The 22,336-nt window shown below is 47.4% G+C and overlaps 1 protein-coding gene across 2 annotated transcripts in view; it reads left to right on the top strand.

Moving 5' to 3' along the window:
- Positions 1 to 206: 206 nt before the first annotated feature.
- The window catches only part of foxp1a (forkhead box P1a), a 56,694-nt gene continuing 34,564 nt past the window's right edge, over positions 207 to 22,336 (top strand). The window contains exons 1-3 of one of the 2 annotated variants that reach the window (XM_042099474.1): positions 207 to 404; positions 17,703 to 17,848; positions 22,064 to 22,222. In XM_042099474.1, the coding sequence (XP_041955408.1) occupies positions 17,717 to 17,848; positions 22,064 to 22,222 (291 nt within the window). In that variant the 5' untranslated portion in view covers positions 207 to 404; positions 17,703 to 17,716. The remainder of the gene's footprint in view (positions 405 to 17,702; positions 17,849 to 22,063; positions 22,223 to 22,336) is intronic. The other variant, XM_042099475.1, reaches the window with a different exon arrangement.

Below are 22,336 nucleotides of genomic sequence, written 5' to 3'. Positions count from 1 at the left end.
TGTTTTGCAAGATTGACACAAAATCACATTCGAACCTCAAATATCCTCTTATGGATGAAAGACTTGACTGTCCAAAGACTTAAATATCAAATATTTATTTCCCCCCAAGACAACACAAAAGAGCCGGGCTGGTTAACAGATGTTCCTCATTGCAGTTAGTCCCTCCAGCAAGCAAGCGGATTAATACTTTGTTTACAATGTGCGCTCTCCCACCCCTGGCATCCTCCTGCTGGTTGTAAGCTTGCTTGTCGCTGGTTGATTCACTTGCTATCTACTAGTGAAGCTTGCGGCGGTGCTTGGACTCAGTAGAATGGCTCAAATCGACTGATGTCTCAAAGTTTCGCTCACAACTCAGTGTGTGCTCGTCACATTCTGCCGCTTCATTCAAACTTTCTCTAGACTGGGTAAGTGGCTCTCTCTTGTGAATAGATCTAATGCCTTTATAGTTCACTTAGTTTACGTTGGGTAACGTTAAACGTTAAATGTTCCCTTTGATATCGCAACCACTCCTTATCTGTTGCTATCTATGTTAAAGAGACATAACGTTAGCTAATGTTAGCAAGCTATAATAACTTAAATGTATTGTTTTACATAGTTAGGTTAACGTTATTGAAATCAAAGAGGTATGATAGGATATAATCTAATTGTAGGGATGCTGACCTCCTCACTCATTCTCATCAGTGTATTTTTATGGCATGATGAACAACGGTAACATTATGGTTATGTTGGCAAGTTGGCTAACAAGTTAATTCAGCTTGCTAACGCAGCTAGCAAGCTACTTCGGGGCTAAAGAAGTTACGTTACACCCAGAAGAGCACTCAAGAAAAGTTGAATGATATCCGAAAGCCGTCTTGGTTTAGAGAAACTGACTTGTGTCGGTTATTGCTAAGCTTATTTATTTCATTCTGGAAAATTATATTCATTGACGTTTGATTGTGGTATGTTAGCCTACTATCGACCGTAACGGTACCGCCGCTACTGATCTCGCCCTCAGCTAGCTTCCTTGGGCTACAGACGTTGCCTAGGGTCTACTACAGCATGCGTCCCACAGAACATTAACGTTAGCCCGAGCTTGATATGTGTGTAGCGCAAAGTAGATGCGGATCCCTTGCCACTGAAGTCGTTGTGATACGGCCTGCGTTTTGGCATCTCTGTATTTGTGTACAACTACATTATCATATTAGTGAAACATAGAGAACCACAATGAACGCGATAACGTTAACTTGCATTAACGTTACCGTAACGTTCGGGAACAGGTTGGAGAGACTGAATCTGCAGCCAACTTAGAAGTCCCACTGAAATGGTGTGCAGAACATTGAAGGGCTAAAACCATTACGCGCCGGTTAATATTGCCTTTAGTAGTCTGCGCGGTAATGTTGTTCCAGTATACAATTGTTAATTTCTATTACTACATAGCAAATGAAGGTCGGCTATGTTCTGGAGGCACCCGCTAAGCTATGCAGCTCGTTAAAGTAAATGTTGCAGGTGTGGAGTTTAGGATAGACTTGTTCTGTAAATCACCAGGTGTCATCCCCGGAGGGGTTGGGTTGACTTCTAGGTCTGTGTTAGACTTGCTTATTAAGCAGTCTTTATTCTGAATATGACGGGTTATTTGATAGTTTCCAGTGCACTCGCCTAAATAATTGGTCTTTTAATTTACAGAGAGATTTGAAGTAGACAACTTAAAGATTGTGTTAATGTCTTTGCGGATACCTTTTCTGTACCTGATGCAGAATGCGTGTGGCTATCTTTTCCATACTCGTGGGCATTTGTTAAGGATTTGTGTCATGACTGCATTTCCAGTAAACAATTTATCAGGATCAAGGTTGATGATGTCACTGTCCCAGTCAGAGTGTGGTAGGAGTCATGCTGCATCTCACCCGTGTTTCCAGAACAGGAGTAAACAAGTGGATGTGGTGGGGTGGAGAAGCACTGTTCTTGGTCATAAATCTGCTCCATGCGCCTTAGGAAACTATGCATGGTGTAGCAAAAGGACCTTGCGTAAATCCCATCGCATGAATCAGCTGAAGCCAAGCCAAGCCTTTAACTGGAAGTTCACTTTTATTGCTTGCCCATTGGTTTTGAAATGTAATTGCTGTGATGAACTTAAAAGTGGCATTTTCACCACAGGAACAGAGGTCGGTGTGGGTAATTGTCTTGTGTGTTGTTCAGTCAGCCACTATGCTGGTCACTGATGGTCAGAGACTGTCTGTTCTAGTAAGGAGATGAACAGGGGTGGCTGTAGCCGTGTCTGAGTAGCCTCAGGAAGCAGGCTCACGTGGTGGGGGAGGGCGGGGTCTCTTTGAGTTGGCAGGCATTTCCCTTTTCAGGGAACTTCTGCTGCCTTGTTGAGAAAGGCACTGTGTCTGTCTCTGCCTAACCACAGTCCCTCTGGTAGGAAGGGATTTTTCCTCCGCTTTAGGAAGCTCACATCCATCTTTTTGTGCTCCTGACAAAAAAATAGAACAGGAGGCCCCCTTCCCAGCTTATTTTAGACCTATTCGATATCTTCAGAGCAGCCTTGTGTGATGTTTCTTTAGACTACTTTTGCCTCTGCTATAAATAAGATATTTATAAAACACATTCTTGAAATGTTGAGGAGCTGTAGAAGTTTTGGAGCCTGTTGTGCAGGGAGCTGTCTTTGCTCGGTGCCACTCTGTTGTTGGTCAAGCACGTCCGGCTGAAGGTCAATTCTTTCTCAGCTGCCACGATCCGTCTTCTTCTGAATGACAATAAAGAAGGCAGATATGTAGCAGGGCTGCCGTGGCTATTCAAATGTTGAAGCCAAGACAATAGAGCGCTGTAAGGCTTATCTTTATTTGCATATCTTAATGTTTGCTCTTGAGGTGTGGAAGCCTGGCGATAGCCAGCGCTGAGCAGGGGGTGTGAACGGCTGGCGGGAACAACCTTTATCTGCCCCCAGCAGAGGCAACATATTGGGGCAGGTGAAGTGGCCCTTTGTTCGCAGCTTATCAGTGCATTTTATATTGTTTCCTCTAGAATATTGCACACATAATTGTGGGGAGAAGACTTGAGATTCCTGATAAGATTAGAGCATTGTAGCAGGCAGTCCAACAGCACTGTTCTGTATTGGGAAGACACACTAGCAGTCTGACTGTGAGAAGAGCCTCAATCCTAATAGAATGAGATGATCTTCACTAGAATTATGGGTTTATGGGATGCAGTGTAAGGATTGGTTGTTCAGTCTAATTCCTTCAGGATTTGTGCTGTCTGTGATTGACAGACCTGCTTTAAGCATAGAGGGTTGTTGACCAGCTGTATCAGTGATCATGTTTTCATCCAGTCTGTAATTCTCTGAATACTGAATAGAAAGCTTCATTGCCTTCCCAAAATGACAGTCTGCAACCAAAACATATCTCTTCAGATCTCATTTTGCTTCTGGGCTTAGACAACTCCCCCATGTTTACCTCACTGAGGACAAAGCCTCTCTTGTTGTTGTTGTTGTTGTTGTTGTTTTTCTGGTGCACATCCATAACAAGTCCCATCCCCCCTCCCTTCCCTGAGTGACACATTTTACACCACAAAGAGGCAGGCCACCTTCCCCAGTCTTTTTTTAGCCCCTTTCAGCGTCCTCAAAAGCCAGCAGAAGAAAGGGTGCAGCCGGGGTGTTGTTGATGCCCACTCAAAACAACAACAACAACAACAACAACAACAACAACAACGTCACGCCCAGCTCCCTGCAGGGTAAACACGGCCCTGTTTGACGAGGAGGGGGGAGGGGAGCCATTTTTTTCTCTTTCCTTCTTTCTTTTTTTCTTTCTTTCTTCTCCCCGTAGTTTCTTTGAGTAGAATATCTATTGTGACTAATGACTGCCCGCAGTGTTTGTCCAGATGCCCATTTGGTTGTGTGGCTTTCAACAGGCACAGTGAAATAAATTCAAGAGTTCTGAAACAGAGTTTTAAAATTAGATGTTGGATCTTGAACATTGGAAGAGAGCGGGCTGGCTTACGCTGGGATCTGTCCTGTGAGTTGGGATCTGTTCTGCGTGTTGTATTTGCCCGTGAGTTGAAGCGTGACATCCCTTAGGAAACCCGAGCCACCATTGACTGCAGAGAAAAGGAGTAAGCAGCTTTTGTATTGTGCTGGATGGGTTAATGGAGGAGTGAGAGATTGGTGTTAAAAATAGCCCCGTTTGATCCACACAGCCCCCTTCTCCATCAGGAGGCTACGCCAGTTAGCCCAGTACGCAGTCCTCCATCAGGAGGCTACAGTGAGACCAGTACGCGGTCCTCTCCATCAGGAGGCTACACCAGTTAGCCCAGAACGCAGTCCTCTCCATCAGGAGGCTACAGTGAGCCCAGTACGCAGTCCTCTCCATCAGGAGGCTACGCCAGTGAGCCCAGTATGCAGTCTTCTCCATCAGGAGGCTACGCCAGTTAGCCCAGTACACAGTCCTCTCCATCAGGAGGAGGCTACGCTACACCAGTGAGCCCAGTACACTAGTGCTGGGCGGTATACCGGTTCACACCGTATACCGCTGTATATTTTCATTATGATATGAATTTTTAATATACCGCCATACCGGTGTATTTGATTACACAATGTTTGGAATGTTTCAGTGGTGCCACTGTGAGGCATAGTGAGGGTAAACACTAAACACCTGAAGTTTTTCCCCTAAAGTATGACCCTTAAGGCTTAATTTCTCCTTAGATAAGGGGTTTATTTAAGGGTGTTGCACAGAATGCCTTAAATTGTTTCTTTAGTTAAGGAAAAACGTTAAGGGATACTGCATTGAAAGGGACTTACCTTCACGAAAATTCTATTGAGATTGTTCAACAGCTGTAACTAGCTGGCTAGTAGCAACCCAACGAACACAGTGAAGTTTAATGAGATTATCATTCATCTCACTTTAAGAATATTCGCTGAAATTATCCAGGTAGCAAGTAAAGCATGTTAGACATGCACTGAGCAATACTAGCTGGCTAGTTAGAAATTATCCTGACTGTCATCAGTGCACCAAAACAAACTTTTTTGTTAATGTTTTGCCTAGCGAACCGAACCGAAGCTCATGGCAGGCTAACAAGACATCCACATCGACATGAAGTTAACGTTAGCCTACCACTAACGTCATGTAAACCGCACAATAACAATAAGGCATGTTTCTGATAGGCCTATTTGACAGAGTAAGCATATTAGCAGAGAGGTTTCATTTTAAATTGTATAATTTTCGAAAAAGTATAAAGTTGCACTACTTTTTGTATATAGGCTACAAGATGTTTGTGAAATTTGCACAGTAAAAGTTCTGTATTTTGACTGCAATTGTCTTTGCATTCTGATTAGATTCTTCATTAGAATCATGAGTGGCTCTTGTAAACAGCATCATTTTCTGGGGCCATGCAAAACTGCCACTAGTGTGGAGTTATTCTACATCATAACAGTAAAATAGACCATCCTTAGTCAATGTACTGCAGGAATTCCTCTCTCAACCTGTAGAAAATGCTGAACATCTGATTATGCATGGAAAAAAAATACCGTCATATACCGTGAAACCGTAAGAATTTAGAAAAATACCGTGATATACATTTTTGGTCATACCGCCCAGCACTACAGTACACAGGCCTCTCCATCAGGAGGAGGCTTCGCCAGTGAGCCCAGTACACAGTTCAGGATCATAGCCAGGCTCTGCAGTGAGGGATGCTAGCCAGGCTCTGCAGTGAGGGATGCTAGCCAGGCTCTGCTACGAGAATCAGTCCAGCTAGCCAGGCTCTGCAGTGAGGGATGCTAGCCAGGCTCTGCTATGAGGGATGAAGCTTGCAGAGCTGCTATGTAACACTGAAATGATGGCTGCCCCGCTCTCTCAAGCCCTGCGTCTCCCATGACCCCAACCCACCCCTATATGTTCTGCCTAGCCTAGCCTAGCTGATGTGCTCAAGTGGCTGCTGTTTGTAGTAGCCTTTACTCTTCTCTGCCTAGCCTAGCCTAGCCTAGCTGATGTGCTCAAGTGGCTGCTGTTTGTAGTAGCCTTTACTTCTCTCTGCCTAGCCTAGCCTAGCCTAGCTGATGTGCTCAAGTGGCTGCGGTTTGTAGTAGCCTTTACTCTTCTCTGCCTAGCCTAGCTGATGTGCTCAAGTGGCTGCGGTTTGTAGTAGCCTTTACTCTTCTCTGCCTAGCCTAGCCTAGCCTAGCTGATGTGCTCAAGTGGCTGCTGTTTGTAGTAGCCTTTACTTCTCTCTGCCTAGCCTAGCCTAGCCTAGCTGATGTGCTCAAGTGGTTGCTGTTTGTAGTAGCCTTTGCTCTTCTCTGCCTAGCCTAGCTGATGTGCTCAAGTGGCTGCTGTTTGTAGTAGCCTTTGCTCTTCTGCGCGTGGCCGGCCATGTTGTTTATTAGAGTGGGTGTGTTGTGCATCATTATGAAGTCATGCTGAACTTTGCCAGTTGTAACAGCAATGTTGGCCGCAGGTCTAAATCAGCTGCTGCAGCGGTGTTGAGCCCTAATGGGGAAGTGCGGATCAATAAAGCATGATATGCTACCTTGCCAAGTCTCATCACGTCACTTATCAAAGAGCAATAGGATCCTTTCCTGTTTCATTAGGAGGGAGGTTACAAGGATGCACGTTAATCAGTACATCCTGATATATCTTAGCAGACCAGGCAGAGATACAAATTCTTTAGAACGGAATTAATTGGATTGTAGAGGATTGTCATCGATATGGTAAAACAATATCTGTTTTGGAGAGCACAGGCTAAAGGAAAAGGCTTCTCAAAACATTGTAAGTAATGACCAATGCATTTCCTTTAGCTGGTATATTGGCCTATTTAATGTCAGCATAGTAGCTTATCTAATGTCCATGTTGTTGCTATAGGACAGTGTTTCTCAAAGTGTGGTCCGGGGACCACTGGTGGTCCGCAAGCTAGCCCAAGTGGTCCGTGAGCAGACGTGGTAAAATATAATATAGATGAGTTGTTTGCAATATTGAACCAACTTGTATATAAATCCAAACATTTCTGCAACACTGCCTAGTGCCTATGTAAGCCATGCTAGTTTAAAACATATATATTCTCTGATACAATAAGCAAAGGTGCAAAGACAATCAAGGTGGTTCAGTGAGTAGGCCTATTGTGTAATTTACTGTTGAAGTAGGTCTACTTTTTTTTTTTTAGCTAGGTGGTCCGTGAGGTTTTTTTTTACTGATTAAGTGGTCCTTGGTCTGAAAAAGTTTGAGAAACACTGCTATAGGATATGGCTCTGGAGTTGGCCTAAGCGTCAGAACACTGCTATAGGCTTATGGCTGATTGTGCGAGACCTGCCAATCACGGGGGTGTTGCTTCTCCAGTGCAAACACATGTGTAATGTTTCAGTGTTGCTTCTCCGTACACATGTGTAATGTTTCAGTTACTAGTTGCTCTGTGCTATGGCTGTGGGGAAGGTGCAAGGCTTTCGCATACATTTCATCAGCAGCTGCGCTGCTTTAAGATGGAGTTCCCATGTGGTGCTGGCCTGGGACTGTTCCTTCAGTTGACAGATCATTGGTCTCTTTGAATGCCCACGCAGTGTGCGGTGAAGGGAGTCCCGAACCACAACCAAATTCATTATCTAGCGTTCGTACATCTACTCTAAAAGATCACAAGCGACTGTCGCAAGTGTAATAGTTGAGAATAAGAAGAAATGTGATGTGTGCTAGATGTGAAGAGGGTTAAAGGCACACTATGCAGGTTTGTTAGCTTAATGTGCTAGATGTGAAGAGGGTTAAAGGCACACTATGCAGGTTTGTTAGCTTAATATGCTAGATGTGAAGAGGGTTAAAGGGACACTATGCAGGTTTGTTAGCTTAATATGCTAGATGTGAAGAGGGTTAAAGGCACACTATGCAGGTTTGTTAGCTTAATATGCTAGATGTGAAGAGGGTTAAAGGCACACTATGCAGGTTTTTTAGCTTAATATGCTAGATGTGAAGAGGGTTAAAGGCACACTATGCAGGCTTTTTAGCTTAATATGCTAGTTTTTTTAGCTTAATTTACCTTCATTTAACAGCTTCAGAGTCATTCGAATGGTTATATGACTTTTTTCGGGGGGAATGGTGGCCGTCTCGCTTCCCCCTTGCAACTATGGGCCGACGGCCTCAGTGTCAGGAAGTATAACGAGTGTAATGAATTGCTTTACTGCATTCAAATACACAAATACACATGCACGCCAGGCACCGGCTAGAAGAAGGTAGCGATGGAGTTTCTCAGACATTCGTCATGACAGAGCCAGCGAAAAAGAAGCAAAACCCAAGAAAACAGTAAGGAAATTGCCAATACTGCATAGTTTACCTTTAATGCAGTTGGCTAACAGAGCTTTGCTGTTGTGGAAGATGCTTCTCCATCATTGGGGAGCACAGAACACAGTACTGTAAGAACATGGTTCTCCATCTTTGGGGAACACAGAACACAGTACTGTATGAGAGAGCTTGAATCCGGGACTGATGAGGGTTCTACCAGAAGTATGCTATACGGGTCTGCAAACATGAGCTCTTTTGGGTACCAGAAGTATGCTATACGGGTCGGCAAACATGAGCACTTTTTGGTGGCAAGTCGATGGTTCGTGTTTCATGAGTCATTAAGCGCCACATAACTTAGACATAGCTATGACTGACATGAAGACAGATATCAAGATCATAAATGTATCACTTTCAGTCGATCTTAAAGGGAAATGGGGGGGGGGGGGGGGGGCGCTGTGGCGCAGCAGGCTGCAGCTACGGGTCCGAGTGCCCACGGGGACCCAGATTCGAATCCGACCTGCTGTCATTTCCCGATTCCCACCCCATCTCTCTCTCCCACTTACTTCCTGTAACTCTTCACTGTCCTGTCCAAATAAAGGCAAAAACGCCCAAAAAATATATTTAAAAAAAAAGGGAAACTTGGCAGTATTAGCCATCCCCCTCTGCTGGAGAAGTTGTGCATTACGCTATTTCAAACTGTGGAAAAAGGTAAAGATAAAGCACATGGATTTGTTTACAAGCTAGCAAAACGGTTAGCATAAGTTCGGCAGAACAATGTGGATGTTACAAGGTAAGAAACACGATTTAAAACGAGTTTTTTGTTTCTCCCTTTTCTTACCGGGCGGTGGTCCCAAAGTTGCAAGGTTGGTTTTCCGCCTGGAGACGCTAGGGGGAGCGGGGAAAGTCACCATTTCCACCGGAACAGGTCATTTAACCATCCTAATGATTTCCATAGGAACAGGTCATTTAACCATCCTAATGATTTCCATAGGAACAGGTCATTTAACCATCCTAATGATTTCTAAACACGTTTATTATGTTGAAATAGTTGCCAAGTGCCCCTTTAAATGTATCCCTTGCAGTCAGTCTCGTACAAGGGAAGCATTGGAAAGGTTGGGTTAATGAATTCCTCCAAGTTCTTTTATCTCAAGCCTTCCCTCTTTCACTGTCCTTTTTCATCTCCCTCTCTCTCTCTCTTCCTCTCTCTCCCTCTCTCTCTCTCTCTCCATCTCTCCTCTGTGGTGACAACCAACCACAGGCCACCTGCTGTAAACACGTAAAGTTATTACCCACAGACCTGTCCACACTGATGTTTGTGTGTGTGTGTGCCTGTGTGTGGTCGGTGCTCTCATCTCTCAGCCCTGTGCGTCCATCTGTGCTGTGCTGTGCTGTGCTCATAAACGCTGCACTTAACGAGCGCTTGTGGTAATCGTCCAATTACGACCTGTTATCACCTCCGTCTGCAGGGGAGTCTGATTGGGCCCCAGTGGCTGGACGAGTCCCGGCCTCTTTAAAAACATCGGCAGGTAGACAGTCCCCATAATGAAATGGATGCTTTATTGGTTTCTTCTTCCTCATTGCCTAAGCCACAGTGTGCTCAGTGTCTGACTATTTGGAGCCTGATTGCTGCTTAAGCAGGGACAAGTACTCTTTCTGTGAGTGTTGTTTTTAGCTCCGAGCCACTCAGTGCCCCCTCCCCCCCCCCCCCCCTCCCTCCCCGAGCATTTGCTTGTGCACCATTAAGTGTTTGCTGTCATAGCAACAGTGCGTTCAGGCCTCAGGGCGGGAAGATAAAGGCTTGTTTGTTGTTTGTCTTGTTGTTGTTGTTGTTCTCTGTCTCGCTCTGTTGTTTTCTCCCATCCAGTCCTTTCAGTGGTTGTTATGGGTGCTGTTGTGTGTGTGTGTGTGTGTGCGTGTGCGTGTGTGCTCTGCTGTGCTGCAGGTAGGACACCTCCCCCGTGTCACCGCACACACACGCGTCCAGGCTTTACTGTCCTGTGTTCACGTGTTCGGGCTCTAGGATGCCTGATCTTCTCATGGTCGTCGTCCAGGCTGAATGCCAAGCACTGGGCGAGAAGCTTCGCACGCCTGATGTTTATGGTCCCTGAAGTGACTTGTTTTTGCTCAAAACATTTTTTTTTTGTGTGTGTTTGTTTATTTTGTTCCTTTTTGTTGTTGTGCATCAGTATGTATGGATAGGTTTTATTGTTCTTGTTTACAGATTTTCTGGAATTCTGTCTGATTTCAGGGTTGCCAGAGGTATTATGATGTTGTTGTTGTTGTTTTTGTGAGTAACAGTCTAGGTTGCCAGAGACACATTAATCCTCGCCTGCTCAGATTTCTCACAGCAAATTCCAAAGCAGTTCTGCAGTGAATCAGTCACAGGACAACACTATTGTGCCTTGCTTCCATTGGCCTCTCTAAAGCTCTCCCCCTTTTCTCCCTCACACTGCCGAGCTGATAGAAGCTCTGAGTTCTGCCTTGTTGTTGTTGTTGTGTGTGTGTGTGTGTGTGTGCGTGCATGTTGGCCTCTCTCCTGTGTCTCTCTCCTCTCCCTGCTGCACTACTCGTATCTCCAGAGGCCTGGATCAAAGGCATTCCCGGGTGGCTCGCCATGCGTTTCCTCTCCTGACCGCTCTGGACGGCTGTGGCTGCACCTCCATCCCAAAATCCCCATGTTTGTGTTGCCTGTCTGGCCCCAGCACGGAGCCATGGGAAAGCTGGACAGGAGGAATGCTCGGGCCTTTGCCCAGGGAACCAAAACACTGTTTTCTGTGCAAATAGACCTCTGCTGGTAGAGAGAGAGAGAGAGAGAGAGAGAGAGAGAAAATCAAATTTGCCTCTGTGAGTGAGGATCTTGCTGCAGCGTTTTCAGCACACTGTGGACATGGCGCACAATAGCGAGGGGACTTTCTGTTCTTTTGGCTGCATGGAGCGGCTGCTGCTTTGTTGTTCTTTAGTGTGCGTGCGTGTTTGCCATGCACAGAAACAGCCATTGTCATTCTGAGGCCGTCCCCGAGATGAGCGCTTGTGAAAACAAATCAAATCAGGCCTGGAAATTGGCACATGAAATTGCGTGTTTACCTTGCAGTGTTTTGTTTTGACAGCGTGCGTCAACAAGCTTTATTCAAAGAGTTGCCTTATACTGCGGCGAGCCAGGGCCGCCTTCCCAAAGCCCTGGCGTTGTAACAGCCGTCAGCAGCAGCCCACAGCACTTCTGTGGAAGTCAGGTGTATTAAAACCGCAAGCAAAAAGTCGGGAAGCTACAGGCCTGGAACTGACCGTTTGCTTTACTGCTCTGATGTGGTATCAAGATTAGTTAATGGTGAAATATTCAAAGTCATGCTGCTTCATTGAGACAGCAGGATGTTTGCCCTCTTAAACGCTGACCTGCCTTCATGAAACCAATTTCATAAAGAGCATTCGCCGGTATGTTTAGTCCGACTCAGCTATGTATTTCTTTTGTAAACCTTACGCACTAATCAAATGAGGAAGTGAAATCTTTAATGCGTATCTGACCCCTGACCTCTAACCAGTTCCTAAGAGGCACACCTGTGTTGTTTTTCTGCTGAGATGCAGATCGTAAACAACAACAGCAGCAGCAGCAGCTCCTCCAGCTTAATGGGCGTTGAGGCGTGACGCTCCCTCCCTCACACACACACACACACACACACAGCCTCTGTGCTGGCGCCTGGGCCGGCCCAGGGAACGAGCTGAGATGTGCGCTCATTAAAAAAACTCACAAACACAAACAAGACCAGCTCTGTTCTCCGCTAGGTAAACACGCTCAACATGCCGCCGTATGCAAGAAATCTTCTGATCGGACTTTTACCCCATCCACCCACCCCACCCCACCCCACCCCACCCCTTTTTTGTTTATTTTCATCGGTTTTCTTTTTTTAAAATCTATAAACTCTTTTTGAACTGCTAATGCAGGAAGTGTGGAAAAACTCTCCAGGGTGTGCGTTTCCCTTTAAAAAAGTGCACCTGAAACTCAGTCTCTGAGAGAGCACACCTTTAAAAGTGCACCTGAAACTCCGTCTCTGAGAGAGCCCACCGTGGGGCCGAGCTGCAGCGTGTAACCACGGCGATTCCAAACAGAACGTTCAGATATTCATCCTGCCTGCGCTCCCAGTCGGCTGTTAACAACATGCTCATCACACATCAAACTGTGTGTGTTTGTGCCTGGTTGTCGTGTGTGTGTGCAGCGTGAGTGTTTTTGTGCCTGGTTGTCTTGTGTGTGTGTGTGTGTGTGCAGCATGAGTGTGTTTGTGCCTGGTTGTCGTGTGTGTGTGTGTGCAGCAGGAGTGTGTTTGTGCCTGGTTGTCGTGTGTGTGTGTGTGCAGCATGAGTGTGTTTGTGCCTGGTTGTCGTGTGTGTGTGTGTGCAGCATGAGTGTGTTTGTGCCTGGTTGTCGTGTGTGTGTGTGTGCAGCATGAGTGTGTTTGTGCCTGGTTGTCGTGTGTGTGTGTGTGCAGCATGAGTGTGTTTGTGCCTGGTTGTCGTGTGTGTGTGTGTGTGTGTGTGTGTGCAGCATGAGTGTGTTTGTGCCTGGTTGTCCTGTGTGTGTGCGCAGCATGAGTGTGTTTGTGCCTGGTTGTCGTGTGTGTGTGTGCAGTGTGAGTGTGTTTGTGCCTGGTTGTCCTGTGTGTGTGTGCAGTGTGAATGTGTTTGTGCCTGGTTGTCGTGTGTGTGTGTGTGTGTGTGTGTGTGTGTGTGTGTGTGCAGCATGAGTGTGTTTGTGCCTGGTTGTCTTGTGTGTGTGAGTGTGTTTGTGCCTGGTTGTCGTGTGTGTGTGTGTGTGCAGCGTGAGTGTGTTTGTGCCTGGTTGTCTTGTGTGTGTGTGCAGCATGAGTGTGTTTGTGCCTGGTTGTCGTGTGTGTGTGTGTGTGCAGCGTGAGTGTTTTTGTGCCTGGTTGTCGTGTGTGTGTGTGTGTGTGTGTGCAGCGTGAGTGTGTTTGTGCCTGGTTTTCTTGTGTGTGTGTGTGCAGCGTGAGTGTGTTTGTGCCTGGTTGTCTTGTGTGTGCAGCGTGAGTGTGTTTGTGCCTGGTTGTCTTGTGTGTGTGTGTGTGTGCAGCGTGAGTGTGTTTGTGCCTGGTTGTCGTGTGTGTGTGTGTGTGTGTGTGTGCAGCATGAGTGTGTTGGTAATAGAGCGGGACTTATGAGGTGGTGGAGTCCTGGGTGACACACTCAGAGAACCTCTCGCTCTCGCCAGCCAAACAAGCCAAGGCTGCCCTGGTACTAAATAACAAGCACTCCAATCCTACAAGCTCGCCCTACCCCCCTCTGTCTCTCTTGCCTGCCACACACACACAGTCACACACGCACGCACACAAACACAGACATACGCATGCGTGCACACACACACACACACCCTCCTCTGGTTTGCATTCATGTCAGGAGAGCGGCTGCTTGTTTGTCTAGAGATTTTCTTGGCTATTTGCTCTTTGCTGTGTTGCTTTTTGAATGCCCCCCCTCCGCCCCCCCCCCCAGATGTTTACACAAGGCGCGGGCCTGTGTATCATGCCACCTGCCAGATCTGTTGATGGCAGCACCTGGTTAATGTTAAATTGCTGCAGAACGACAATGTGTTTGTTAATAAACACCCAAAGCGGGGCCTCACTGTTTACTGTCGCCATGGCGCCAATCGGACGTTTCACAAACAAGGCTATCTGGTTTCTGCCCTCCGGTCCCCCCGCACTGCAGACTCGTCCACACAGAGCCAGGAGGCCCGTCCACCAGGCCATGTACGGGACCACAAACACAACACACATGCCTGTCTGGAAACTTTCTTTTTATGTTCCTCTGTAAAAGTGACTGTTTTTTGAAGTAAGCAAATTTTACAGTTTTTTTTAGATATTTGGTGGGGGGAAATCAACGATCTCCCTGTTTTTTGGCCAGCTACTCGCAAACTGTTTCACCGGGAAGCAGCACTTAAAGGATAATTCCGGTGTGATATTGACCTAAAGTGTGTTGAAACATGATACCGAGTGTGAACGTATGTCTCATAGCTCACCTCGGCTTGTCCCCTGCACTCAGAAATCTGGCGCTAGTTAGCCAATGCTACCAACACAGTGTTTCGTTGCTACCTCGGGTATCGGCCTAGCCATGCAAATAAATCACTGTTTTACACCATTTACGGCTCAAAGTAGCTCCATACTTAATTGGTAGACTTCCAAGGGCCTTGTCATTTAAAACAAGACATGGAGAACTTTGAAAAAGCACTGGTAGTTTATTTACAAGAAGATTTATACAGACAGTACCTTAAGGAATTTTACCGTTCGACGCCATCTTGAATTTAGTTCACACATTCACACTCGGCATCATGTTTCAACACACTTTAGGTCAAAATCACACCGGAATTATCCTTTTAAGCGAGGGCTATGCCAGCACTTAAGCGAGGGCTATGGCTGCTCGCAAACGTAACACTTCATGGGCAGTTGGTAGGCATGTTTGGAGTCACTCCAATCCCACAATTCCCTGCTCTGATGCTACCATCTCAGCTGAGGTTAGCTGCAGACATGTGCTGCAGAGGGCAGCTTTTGGCTGGTTGATTGGTCTACTCAGTGAAAACACATACTACACTCATGTGAATCAGATATTTACCAAAGATGTCAGAAGGAGCTCTAAAAAAAAAGGTCACTATCAGCCAGGCCTATTTTCAGCTAATCGTACCAGGAGTAGGGTTGCAAAATTTCCAAAGTTGGAAACTTTCCATGGGAATTAACAGGAATATATGGGAATTAATGGGAATAAACTGGGAATTTGTAATATGGCAAGTTAGTCTATAACAGGGAACTTAAATGTAATGGACAAAACCCCATCTTGCAGCATAATATTAGTTAAAACAACCTGATTTAATGCCATTTCAGTCAAATTTCTACCCTGCACATATGTCAATCACATGCACACAGCAATCGGCATAGGCTACTAGACATAAAGGAAACCTATGGTGCGTTCATATGCATGGGGAAAAAATGTTCCAACCAATTGGATTTTGTTGAGTGGTGTGGTGTATCTTGGGCAGTTTAGTGTTGCTAGTTTAGCACGCTAGTAAACCATAGGCAGAGAATGGGATTCCCGCTAGCATGCTAGCTAGCTTTGTATGCTAAGCTAAGCAAAAATCCAAACATACAAATCATATTGCTTATTACGAAACAAAATGTTAATGTTTGTATATGAAACAGTTTGTATGAATTACCCAAAATTACATGTTAATTCCCGTAAATTCCTATTAATTCCCATAATTTCCTTTAATTCCATGAAAGTTTCCAATTTGGAATATTTCCAAAATTCCCCAGCTTAACTTCCCATGGTAAGTTTCTGGAAATTTACCGGAAATTTTCCGCCCCTTTGCAACCCTAACCAGGAGTGTGTTCCTGTGTTTAGCCGTGTGTGCAGCTACCAGGAGTGTGTTCCTGTGTTCAGCCGTGTGTGTGCAGCTATCCGTACCAGGAGTGTGTTCCTATGTTCAGCCGTGTGTGTGCAGCTATCCGTACCAGGAGTGTGTTCCTATGTTCAGCCGTGTGTGTGCTGATATAACCGTACCGGGAGTGTGTTCCTATGTTCAGCCGTGTGTGTTCAGCCGTGTGTGTGCAGCTACCAGGAGTGTGTTCCTGTGTTCAGCCGTGTGTGTGCAGCTACCAGGAGTGTGTTCCTGTGTTCAGCCGTGTGTGTGCTGATATAACCGTACCAGGAGTGTGTTCCTGTGTTCAGCTGTGTGTGTGTGTGTGTGTGTGTGTGTGTGTGTGTGTGTGCGTGCGTGTGTGTGCGTGTGCTAATCCAGGTGTCCGCTGCTTGTGGAAGTAAACTCCCAGTGACCTGTGATTGGCTAGAACAGGGGTATTCAATTAATCTTCAGCGAGGTCCAGTTACGGAAAATTTCCTCAAGCAAAGGTCCGGAGCATCATAATGTTTAACGTGCGTGTTTAGGCTATGTATATGTATGTATGGATATGGATGGATGGAGCCTAGTTGTAGGTAGATAGATAGATAGATAGATAGATAGATAGATAGATAGATACTTTATTGATCCCCAAGGGAAAATTCAAGAAATAGAAGATTGTAGGCCTCATGTTTAATGTGAAATAAAATGAGTGGCCTAAAAGGCAACATTCGAAATGAGGAGAAATAAGGCAAGATAAGAGTGATTGGGGAGAAAAACTGAGTAGCCTTGGCTATTTTTAAGATCTTAACGTGAACTTAAAATAAAATTTGAGCTGAGACAAGGATGGATATTCCACAGCTGGTTCCTAGTGTTCCTTGAACCCATTAATCAGCAAGTTTAGTTTTTTTTTATGTTGACCCGAAATCCTGGAAACCCAGGAATATCACGTTGTTGGGCAGTGAATGCATGTAGGCTTAACTAGATTGTGTTGGATCAATCATATTGCCTTCTTAAATCGTAAAATATTCTGTGGTCTCAGTTCACTGTTGAATGGGCCTAGCCTACCCTATGCTTGCTCAAAATATATGCTTTGTCTAGTAGAGGTTCTTCAAATTGGCGCTTAAAATCGCCTGTCTCAGAATATATAGAAGAGGTCCAGGGCAATTCCGCGCAAAACTGTCACATCCATATTTAGTTGCCGTTATATGGACGTGACAGTTTTGCGTGGTATTGCCCCCGTATCGTTATATAAAGCTCTGTTCTCGCTGTCTAGCTTTCTCCTCTTTGAGCAATCGATGATTTGAAAATAACTTACTTATCGTTAACTTAGATATCCATCTGATTGTTTCTCGTCTCCTCGCTTGTTTCAGGCTATCAGTCTCCAGCATAGTAACTTTACTCACTGACTCGACTTTATCAGAATTCACAGATTTCACTGGCTGAGTAGCAGCAAGCGAAATGATGGTTCCTGAAGCTGCTGAAGTAAATGCTGTTTTCCTAACCAACGACACATTTAGTGCAGCTTTGAAATCTTACGTGAAAATCTAAATTAGGCTATTATGGTCTGGGTCCGGATAGGGTCACGTCACGGTCCGGACTCGGACCGCGGTCCGCCATTTGGTGATCCCTGGGCTAGAACCTCCGTAGATCAGCAGCCGGACTGTTCCGCTGGCCCTACCTTGTTCTCCTCTGTGGCGTTGTTTGCGTCTGGTTCCTGGGACTTCAGGGTGAATCTAAACAAGCGTCACACCAGATGCCACTCCTCTGGTTTCCCCGTGTCCACTGCTCTTAGCTGTCCTCTCAGTATGTCAGCGACACTGTAAACAGCATGATGTGTGGGGGCTGGGGGCCTCGCAGGCTGGACTGGGCTCTGTGCTGGGTTGGGGGCGCTGGGTTGGGTTGGGGGGCTGGGTCAGGGGGCTGGACTGAGTCAGCAGGCTGGTTGTGGCAGCTCAGGATGTGTGTGTTTTCCAGACCGATGCCAACCAGTCTCCAGAGACCCCGGCGTCATGTGATGCGTGTGGGTTAATAATGAATCACATCCACTGGTGCAAGGGTTCACACTGTGTGTGTGTGTGTGGGTGTGTGTGCAGGTGTGTGAGACGACATGCAGGAGTCGAAGGCGGAGCAGGCGTCCAGTGGCAACGCAGCGTCTGAGGCCGGCAGAGCCGAGGAGCAGCCCACGGCTGGATCGCCATCCAATCAGGGAGCAGAGGCCAGCCTACCGCACACACAGCTGGTAGCCCCACACACCTGCCTACCCCACACACACCTGCCTACCCCACACACACCTGCCTACCCCACACACCTGCCTACCCCACACACCTGCCTACCCCACACACACCTGCCTACCCCACACACACCTGCCTACCCCACACACACCTGCCTACCCCACACACACCTGCCTACCCCACACACCTGCCTACCCCACACACCTGCCTACCCCACACACACCTGCCTACCCCACACACACCTGCCTACCCCACACACCTGCCTACCCCACACACCTGCCTACCCCACACACACCTGCCTACCCCACACACACCTGCCTACCCCACACACACCTGCCTACCCCACACACCTGCCTACCCCACACACCTGCCTACCCCACACACACCTGCCTACCCCACACACACCTGCCTACCCCACACACCTGCCTACCCCACACACCTGCCTACCCCACACACACCTGCCTACCCCACACACACCTGCCTACCCCACACACACCTGCCTACCCCACACACACCTGCCTACCCCACACACCTGCCTACCCCACACACCTGCCTACCCCACACACCTGCCTACCCCACACACCTGCCTACCCCACACACACCTGCCTACCCCACACACACCTGCCTACCCCACACACACCTGCCTACCCCACACACCTGCCTACCCCACACACACCTGCCTACCCCACACACACCTGCCTACCCCACACACCTGCCTACCCCACACACCTGCCTACCCCACACACCTGCCTACCCCACCCACCTGCCTACCCCACACACACCTGCCTACCCCACACACACCTGCCTACCCCACACACCTGCCTACCCCACACACACCTGCCTACCCCACACACACCTGCCTACCCCACACACACCTGCCTACCCCACACACAGCAGGTAGCCCCACACACCTGTCTGTCTGTCTGTCTGCCTGTTTTTCTCGCTCTCAGCTCGCTCTGTGTCTGTTTTTCTGTCATTCTGCCTGTCTGTCTCTCCGCCTGTCTGTCTGTCTGTCTGTCTGTCTGTCTCTCTGCTTGTTATGTATGTTCTGTATAGAAACGTTGATTTTCTGTTGTGTTGGTCATCAGAATGATCAGCTTGGTCATGTAGACTTGTGGCTGGTGCCCAATCCCAACACACAGCTCTCTCCATTAGATGGCATTCAGCCAGCCAGTGCTGTTGATTCAGTGTGATTGAGTTATGGCCACCCACTGAAGTCTCACCCGTGGCCTGTGTGCAGTTAGACTGGACACCAGCACAGCTGGAACAACAATGCTCTCGGGCGCGTGAAGAGTCGGCCCGTCTGGCCTTGAGTGAGGGGCGTCCACTCCCTATTTTCTACAGTCGTCCCCACACCCTGTGTGTGTGTGGTGTGTGTGTGGTGTGTGTGTGGTGTGTGTGTGGTGTGTGTGTGTGTGTGTGTGTGTGTGTGTGTGTGTGTGTGTGTGTGTGTGTGTAGTCGTCCACACACAACAGCTGAACGACTGGCCTGGAGCACATATGTCGCCACACCAAATGCTTTTGCGTTGGCATCCTAAGGGAGATCTTTGGGGTGTGGGGGTGTGTGTGTGTTTGTTTCTTTGTATATATGTGAGATACCCGTGGGCCCCTGTGTGTGTGTGTGAGAGAGAGAGAGAGATGCCTGTGGGCCCGTGTGTGTGTGTGTGAGATGCCCTGTGGGCCCCTGTGTGTGTGTGTGAGAGAGATGCCCTGTGTGTGTGTGTGTGAGAGTGATGCCGTGTGAGAGTGATGCCGTGTGTGTGTGTGTGAGAGAGAGAGAGAGAGAGATGTGTGTGTGTGAGAGTGATGCCGTGTGTGTGTGTGTGTGTGTGTGTGCAGGGCTCTACAGTGCGCCCATTTCACTTGCATATGCGAGTAAAAATGATGCCGTGCGAGTGCAAAAAAATATTTAGGCGCACTGGTGCGAATGACTTCTAACCATGTCAATGTTTGTCTACAAAATACACCGCAACATCAAGAAACATTACTGGTGCAAACCATAGAATCACGTCGCGAATGCAGCATAAAAACTACACCTCCCATCAACGTTAGCAATGTGACTCGCTAGTAGTCGCTTCTATCAAATCCAAGAGCGCGCAGGAAAAAGCGGAAAGTTAGACTAGCCAGCCAAGATGCAAAGATTGAAGAAATTAGTTCTTCTATCCACCGAATTCATCGGATATAGGAGGAACGGGATGAGATTCTGAGAATGCAGTGAGAGAAGGAAAGGTAACCTAACATGCCTTTTAGCCCAGTTGACGTATTGGCTGCAATATGCAAAATATAGCTGTAGCGAACCGGCACAAAAGTAGCCTCCCGTAATACTCCCATTTTATTCAAAGGTAGAACGCTACTGACAACTCCAGGCTTCCACGCATGCTTGTTTGTTTACACCGAATACAAGCTTAAGTGCAAAACGAAAGTAGGCCTAACGTTTGCCTACTGCCCCCATCAATGCAGATATTTCAAATAAAAACTAAAAGTATAAAACATATATCATTGATTAGCCTATGTTGGGTTTTGTGGAAGAGGAAATGGACTGTTTTAGTAGTAGTATTAGGCAGTATGCAGTCAAGATAGGTCACCATGGGCATATTTGGATTAGCTATAGATGGATTCACAAATAAATAAATTAGCCTACATTTGGCAGGATACTTGATATACAGGCTAAATGCAAATATGGCAATGTATTATATTATTTTACATTAACAAAATGTAGGAAAATAGAACAGACTGAAAATAAAGTAGGCACTGATCTTTAAAATCCTGTTTCCTGTAGCCTAAATGTTGTCAGTCATTCTTAATATTCGCAATTGGTGCACTGGCATGTTTAACTGTTAGCTGCAGTATAATGTTATTATTTGTAAGTTAAGTACATAACTGACTGTGCGCCCAAATTTTTGTCTGTGCTCCTAAATTTTTTAACTTGGGCGCACAAGTGCTCTTGAAAAAAAATGTTAGTGTAGAGCCCTGGTGTGAGAGAGAGATGCCCTGTGTGTGTGTGTGTGTGTGTGTGTGTGTGTGTGTGTGTGTGAGAGATGCCCTGTGTGTGTGTGTGTGTGTGTGTGTGTGTGTGTGTGTGTGTGTGTGTGTGAGAGATGCCTGTGGGCCCCGTGCTGTGGAACCCACAACATTCTGCCCGCTGCGCCCCACATTAGACATTCCAGGCGGATGATGTCATATGAGGCTATGGAGAGGGACACACAGCTGTGGGGAGAGGACCCCCCCCCCCCCCCCCCCCCCCCCCCCACACACACACACACACACACACACACACACACTCCAGTACTCTCCCAGACATGTACACACACACACCAGACGTTTTATGTCACGGCTTTTCATACTTAAGCTCCTCCACCCCTTTCACTTCTGCATGCCACCTACGCCCGCTCCTCCACCCCTTTCACTCGGGCATGCCACCTACGCCCGCTCCTCCACCCCTTTCACTCGGGCATGCCACCGCTCTGGCTAACACGGCTGATTGGTCTTCATGCCACTGTGTTTGTTGAATGTTGTTTTCTAGCCATAAAAGGTTTGAGTTGATTTGTGCCTTCTGAGTCCAAATTTGCTCCCGTACATCTGCTGCCCACTGGCCTTGAGGAGGTGCTGCCCACTGGCCTTGAGGAGGTGGCTACTGCTCTTGAGGAGTTGGTGCTGCTGCCTACTGGCCTTGAGGAGGTGGCTACTGCTCTTGAGGAGGTGGTGCTGCTGCCTACTGGCCTTGAGGAGGTGGCTACTGCTCTTGAGGAGGTGGTGCTGCTGCCTACTGCTCTTGAGGAGGTGGCTACTGCTCTTGAGGAGGTGGTGCTGCTGCCTACTGGCCTTGAGGAGGTGGCTACTGCTCTTGAGGAGGTGGCGTGTTTATTCAGCATGTTCAGTGATGATGAAGGTTTAAGAAGTGAAGATGGCGTGGCGTTGGGGCGTGGCGTGGCGTGGCGTGGCGTGGCGTGGCGTTGGGGAGTAGCGTGGTGGCGTGGCGTGGAATAACAGTGCTGGGTGGCGGGTTGATGGGTGGTTATTTGCAGTAATGGGGCGGTGTGATCATGGCACTGTTCTGTTTGTAGAGGAGAGGGGAGGGGCTCCAGGGGGACCCAATCAGCACTCTGCTGTGATGCCACCACTGCTGCTGTTTTTCTTCATCTTCTTATTCTCATCTCTCTCTCTCTCTCTCTCCCTCTCTCCCTCCCTCTCTCTCTTCTCTCTCTCACTTTTTCTATCTTCAGGCTCTTCAAGTTGCACAACAGTTCCAGCAACAGCAAGAACAACAACAACAACAACAACAACAGCAGCAGCAGCAGCAACAACAACAACAACAGCAGCCGCAGCAGCCAAGGAGTGGAGGGAAGTCCCCTAGGGCCCCTGAGGCAGAGGCAGACACACAGGTAAAGCGCACACACACACACACACACACACACAACACACACACACACACACAAACAAACAGATTCACAAACACACACACGCACACACGCACACACGCACACACGCACGCACAC

This window comes from Alosa sapidissima, chromosome 7 (genome assembly GCF_018492685.1).
Source record: "Alosa sapidissima isolate fAloSap1 chromosome 7, fAloSap1.pri, whole genome shotgun sequence".
Taxonomy (NCBI): domain Eukaryota; kingdom Metazoa; phylum Chordata; class Actinopteri; order Clupeiformes; family Clupeidae; genus Alosa; species Alosa sapidissima.
Note: the sequence above shows the minus strand (reverse complement) of the source record. Positions and strands in the feature narration are given on the sequence as shown.